Source organism: Neopelma chrysocephalum, unplaced genomic scaffold (assembly GCF_003984885.1).
Source record: "Neopelma chrysocephalum unplaced genomic scaffold, ASM398488v2 Primary Assembly neopelma1_90, whole genome shotgun sequence".
NCBI classification, from domain to species: domain Eukaryota; kingdom Metazoa; phylum Chordata; class Aves; order Passeriformes; family Pipridae; genus Neopelma; species Neopelma chrysocephalum.
This window is the reverse complement of record NW_020897752.1, coordinates 1059848-1065910: the sequence shown is the minus strand read 5'-3', so window position 1 is coordinate 1065910 and position 6063 is coordinate 1059848. Positions and strand designations below refer to the sequence as shown.

The 6063-nt window shown below is 64.1% G+C and overlaps 1 protein-coding gene and 1 long non-coding RNA gene across 2 annotated transcripts; both read left to right on the top strand.

The window, feature by feature from the left end:
- The first annotated feature begins 276 nt into the window (after positions 1–276).
- Positions 277–2701, top strand: SLC25A34 (solute carrier family 25 member 34). The gene is made up of 5 exons (XM_027693113.1): positions 277–1079; positions 1582–1647; positions 2018–2170; positions 2244–2378; positions 2470–2701. Exons 1-5 carry the CDS (start codon positions 624–626, stop codon positions 2650–2652), a joined length of 993 nt encoding a protein of 330 aa, XP_027548914.1. The 5' UTR covers positions 277–623; the 3' UTR covers positions 2653–2701.
- Positions 2702–3104: 403 nt separating this feature from the next.
- LOC113972253 lies at positions 3105–3553 on the top strand. Its single transcript, XR_003535828.1, has 3 exons — positions 3105–3122; positions 3205–3302; positions 3470–3553. It is a non-coding gene; the product is annotated as an uncharacterized LOC113972253 (long non-coding RNA).
- Positions 3554–6063: the final 2510 nt, after the last annotated feature.

Sequence of the window (6063 nt, the reverse complement as noted above, 5' to 3'; positions counted from 1 at the left end):
CCTCAGTAACCACCGGAGTGCCTCGGCCATGGGGTAAAACAGGTCCCAGGGGGTCACTGTGCAGCCCTAAAAATAGGACTCCATGGCGGGGGGGAGGGACACCGACACCCCCCACACACCCCCCGGAGCTCTTTGCCCTGGGAAGCTCCAATTTCAAAGCATTTCGGCGACCCCGGGAGGGATCAGCGCCGGGAGGGGCGGGTGAGACCCCCGCGAGCCCCTGAGCGGCGGCCGCGAGCGCAACGAACCCGCCAGTCCCGGTCCCTGCCCCGGGCTGTGCCCCCCCGGAGCCGCTCTCCCCCAGCTTCTGTTCCAGTTTTATCCCGCCTTTTTTTTTTCGTGCCTGTTTTTCCCTATTTGCGCCGGGGCAGCCCCATCACGTGAGGCCGGGCCGGGCTGGAGGCGGCTGCCGGGGCGCTCCGGTACCGGGGGACGGGGCCGGACACGCAGCCCCGGCCCGACCTTTGCCCCACATCCCTTCCCCAAACGGGGGCCGGATTTGGGGGGGGGGGCGGCGCTGGTTTGCGGGAGGCGGCGCTCGCTCGCTCCCCCCGGCTCGGGGTGTTTTTCCCTGCGGTCCCCCCGGGAGGTGGAGCCGGGGCCGCCCCTGGGGCAGGTGCCGGATGGCGACGGGAGCCCCCGGCCCCGGATCCCCCTCCCCGCAGGAACCCGCGCCCCCTCCCCCCAAGAGGAGCTCCCCGGCCAAGGGGGTGCCCCCGGCCACCGACCTGGTGCTGGGGGCCACCGCCGGGTGCCTGGCCTGCTTCCTCACCAACCCGCTGGAGGTGGTCAAGACGCGGCTGCAGCTGCAGGGCGAGCTGCAGGCCCCGGGCACGTACCCGCGGCCCTACCGGGGGGTGCTGCGGGCGGTGGGCGCCGTGTGCCGGGCGGACGGGCTGGGGGGGCTGCAGAAGGGGCTGGCGGCCGGGCTGCTCTACCAGGCGCTCATGAACGGCTTCCGCTTCTACTGCTATTCCCACGCCGAGGACGCCGGCTGGACGCGGTATCCCGGCGGCACCGTGGCCGCCGGGGCCGTGGCGGGGGCGGTGGGAGCCTTCGTGGGCAGCCCCGCGTACCTGGTGAGTGCTGCTCTGCCCCCACGGACCCTCGTGTGAGGGGGTGTTTTGAGGAAACACACACCCCCCCGCCAAAGGTTTGGCATCCTGGAGCTCGCTGCATCCTATAAACACCGGCTCCGATGCATCCCTTCTCCCCGTGCTTTGCTTCACCCCCCCAAAATGTGGGGCTGCTCTGTGCATGTTCTCCCTCCGCTGTTTCCCCAAATCCTCCCCCCTGAAACCCAGAGAACTCCCCCATAAGGAAAATTTCCCAAAAGAAATTTAGGGTGTGTTCCCCCCTCCCTTTCTAGGGGGTCTCCCCAGTTTTTGGGGTTGCGGAGTCCCAGCAGTGGGTGTTTGCAGGGTCCCTTTGCTCTTGGGTGGGAGGGGTTCAAGGCCTGGAGGTGCCACTTGGCAACACATCTGTGCCCTCCAAAAATGTGCTGAGAAGAGATGAGGGGACTGCAGCTGGTCCCAGCTGAGGCTGAAGGGGGTTTTGTCACCTGGTATTGTCCCCCCCAAGGTCAAGACCCACCTCCAAGCCCAGACAGTGGCGGCCATGGCTGTGGGCTACCAGCACCACCATGAGGTGAGCGGGGATGGGGTCGGGCTGGGGGGGCATCCGAGATTTGGTGGCACCTTTTCTGTGCACACTCCGGGCCCCAGCAGGGACGATGCTATTTTGGTCAGTAGGAATTTAAAGCTGTTGTTTGGCCGCTTGGCCCTGAAACGATGCTATAAATAACGGCGTGAGGACAGAGGGGGTGTGACGGGCACGTGGGGCTGGGACACCGAATCCAGATGCCCTGCGGTGCCTTCAAAGCCCCTGCTGGCTTCGTGTCACCAACAACCAATGTGGCTTTTGGACGCCAGGGTGGGAAGTTTTGCCAGGGTGGGAAATTTTAGCCGTGTGTGGGACGCACCATTCCTATTTTTCCTCAATTTCCTCTCTTCCCCAGAACATCACCACCGCTTTCAGGAGCATCTACCGGCAGCACGGGGTGGTTGGGCTGTGGCGGGGGGTGACGGGCGCCATCCCCCGCGTGACCGTGGGCTCGGCCGTGCAACTCGCCACCTTCGCCTCCGCCAAGGACTGGGTCTGCGAGCGCCAGGTGAGGGGGACGCGCCGCTCCGGCCGCCGCTCCCCTGGTTTTCGGGCAGAGCTGACGCCGGCGCTCCCCGCAGTGGTTCAGGAAGGGCAGCTGGTCGGCGGTGCTGGCGGGGGGGATGGTGAGCAGCGTGGCCGTGGCCGTGGCGATGACGCCCTTCGACACGATCAGCACCCGCCTCTACAACCAGCCAGTGGACGCCGATGGCACGGTAAGGCCGTTCCGGGTACGGCAGAGGGGATGAGCGGCTTTTCCCAGGATTGCGTCCGGTGGGAGTGCGCAGCTGGCTCCTCTCTCCCCAGGGCAAGCTCTACCGGGGCTTTTTGGATTGTATCCTGCAAATCTCCCACAAAGAGGGGCTGCTGGGCTTGTACAAGGGCATCGGCGCCGTCTACTTCCGCCTCGGCCCCCACACCGTCCTCAGCCTCTTCTTTTGGGACAAGCTCAGGGACCTGGTGCGGCACCAGCAGCCCCCGGGGCCATAGGATGGGCTTCCACCACCACCAAAGACATTAATAAAGGGATTTTTCTATTTTTGGTGTTGTTTCAGGGTCTTTGGGGTGGTGCGGGGGTGGGGGGACAGGACCTGAAACGCTGCAATGCCTCGGGGTGAACAGCAGTGCTGGAGTGGAGGCAGTTGAAGGTGCTGGTGGTCCCCAAGCCCCTCCACGTGTATCCCATCACTGCCTTCCTCTCCTCGCCCTAATTTTCACCTTCACGGAGCAGCTGGAGCTGTGGCCAGAGCAGCTGAGCTCCAGCTGCCCTCGTTTGCCCCAGCAATGATTTACTAGCCGGGGGGGCCACTCCCAGCCTCCGCCCCGCGGACCTTGGAGCCGGGGCCTGGCCTGGCCGTGCCGTGGCTCCTCTCCATCAAAAATGTTCTCCCTGGGGTCCTGGCTGCCGGCATTCCCTGGGCTGGCCTGGGGCTGGGCACTGCTGGATGCATTCCTGCAAGGTGAGAGCCCTGGAGGTGGCACAGGGGCAGCTCGGGGACAGGCCAAGGGGACACTGTGACCCACTGCTGCCTTTCCCCGCAGGGCTGGTGGGTGCCTGCGCCGTCTCGGTGCTCTGCAGCCTCCTGAAGGTTTATCTCTACATCCAGTGCCTGAAGTAAGCACCGCCCGGGGCAGGGGAGGTTGGTTTTGGGCATCTGATTTTGGGGTCTGCTGTTGGGGGGGTGGCTCTTGGCACCCAGGGGTGCAGGGCAGGGCCTGGGAAGCACAGGGAGGGTGTCTCTAGGGCTGTCACCCCGTTTTGGGTGACATGCCACCTGGCTCAGCATTCCCCCCTCACCGTCCCCAGCAACCCAGAGAGGCAGGCAGAGAAGGAGGCGATCCGGGCGCAGCGGGCGGTGCTGGAGCCGCTGCACGTGCTGGTGCTGACGGGGGTCCTGGCCCTGGTGGGCTCCCGCGTGGCCGCGCTGGTGGTGCTGGAGTTCTCCCTGCGCGCCGTGTCCACCATCCTGTCCCTCGGCAAGGTGAGATGGGATGGGGGAAACTGAGGCACGGTGTGGAGGGAGCTGGGAAATTGTGGGTCCCTGGTGGATTTGTTCAACCCCCATGGGGGATGGAGGGGCTGCGGTGTGGAGGGTCCACGTGTCACTTTGCACGTGAACCCAAGGGGGCGAGAGGCTGATGGCCCCGGGCTGGGCCCGGCCCGGGGGGGCACAGGAACAGAGCAGGGCCTGTCCCTGTGCTGGGCACGGCCGGGGCACCTCCAGCCCCGGGGGCACCGCTGGGACCCTCCGGACAAGGAGGACACGGAGGGGCTGGAGCGTGTGCAGGGAAGGGAACGGAGCTGGGAAGGGGCTGGAGCAGCAGGAGCGGCTGAGGGAGCTGGGGGGGCTCAGCCTGGAGAAAAGGAGGCTCAGGGGGGACCTTCTGGCTCTGCAACTCCCTGACAGGAGGGGGGAGCCGGGGGGGGTCGGGCTCTGCTCCCAGGGAACAAGGGACAGGAGGAGAGGGAACGGCCTCCAGCTGTGCCAGGGGAGGTTTAGATTGGATATTGTGGAAAATTCCTTAATGGAAAGGGCACTCAGGCATTGGCACAGGCTGCCCAGGGCAGTGGTGGAGTCCCCATCCCTGGAGGTGTTCAGTAGGTGTGTGGATGTGGCACCTGGGGACATTTTTAGTGGTGGGTGTGACAGTGCTGGTGGGATGGTTGGACTCGATGGTCTTGGAGTCTTTTCCCACCTCCCCGATTCCATGATCCCACGAACCCCTCGCGACTGACGGAGCCGTTCCCTCCCGCAGGGTGCCCACAGCCGGCAGCTCTACCTGCTGTGCCAGTACTCCCTGGGCTGCGGGCTGTCCTGCGGCCTCAGCTTCCTGCTGGAAGGGGCTCCCCACCGGAGCTGGAACCTGCTGCTGGCGGCGGGGCTGGCGGGGCTGCTGGCGCTGCAGTGCCGGCGCCTGGCGCGGCACGTGTGTGCCCTGTATGGGCTGCACAGCCGGGAGCGCTACTGCGGCCTCTGCATCCTGCTGCTCTCCGACGGGCACCGCGTCCCCGCGCTGCTGGGCCGGGCCCTCGCCGTGGCCTTCGCCGTGGCCGACCTGGCGGCCGTGGAGCTCATCAACAGGGATTTCCTGTCGGCCGCCGAGGCCGTGCGGTTCTGGACCCCGCTGACCATCTGCTACACCCTGCTGGTGGTCTACATGCAGGGTGGGAGAGGGGCCGGGGGTGAAGGGGGTGCGTCAGAGGGTGGGGGATCCCGGGAATGGGGCAGTATGGGGTGTTTTGGGGCTGTATGGGGCATCCTGGGATTGTATGGGGGGTTATATGGGGCAACCCATGTATTGGGTTTGGGGTGAAGGGGGGTGTCAGACAGTGGGGGATCCTGCATATGGGGTCTGCCGTATGCAGGATGGGGGTGTATGGGGCATCCCCCAGGGTTGTAGGGGGAGTATATGGGGTATCCTGGGGGTGTATGGTGGATATATGGGGCTTCCCATGTATTGGGTTTGGGTGGAGGGGTTGGGGTGAAGGGGGGTGTCAGAGGGGAGGATCCTGTATATGGGGCAGTATATAGGGTATTTTGGGGGTGTATGGAGCTGTATGGCATGTCCCAGAGGTGTATGGTGGATATATGGGACATCCAATATATTGGGGTTGGGGTGAAGGGGGGGTGTCACAGTATGGGGGATCCTGTATATGGGGCAGTATGGGGTGTTTTGGGGGTGTGTGGGGCATCTTAGGAGTGTATGGGGGTATATGGGTTATCCTGGGGGAGTGTGGTGGATATATGGGGCATCCCATGTACTGGGTTTGGGGTGAAGGTAGGGGTGTCAGAGGATGGGGGATCTTGAGTTTGGGGCAGTATAGGGGGTGTTCTGTGGTTGTAGGGGCTGCATGGGGAATTTTTGGGTTGTATGGGGGGTATATGGGGTATTGGGTTGGGGTGAAGGGAGGATGTCAGAGAGTGGAGGATCCTGTGTATGGGGCAGTGTATGGGGTATTTTGGGGGTGTATGGGGCATCCTGGGGTTGTAGGGAGAGTATATGGGGTATCCCAGGGGTGTATGGTGGATATATAGGGCTTCCCATGTATTGGGTTTGGAGTGAAGGGGGAGTGTCACAGGATGGGGGATCCTGTGTATGGGGGGCATTTTGTAGGTGTATGGGGCTGTTTGGGTATTTTGGGGTTGTATGGGGGGTATATGGGGTATCCCATATATTGGGTTTGGGGTGAATGGAGGTTGTCAGAAAGTGGGGGATCCTGTATATGGGGCAGTATATGGGGTATTTTGGGGGTCTGCGGGGCTGTATGGGGCATCCTGGGGGTGTAGGGGGTGGTATATGTGAAGCACCCCATATCCCCGCTGGAACGCCCCATGTCCCATTTGTGGGGCCAGGGAGGGCACAGTGTCCCCGTTGTGGGTCTGGGGAGGGCACAGTGTC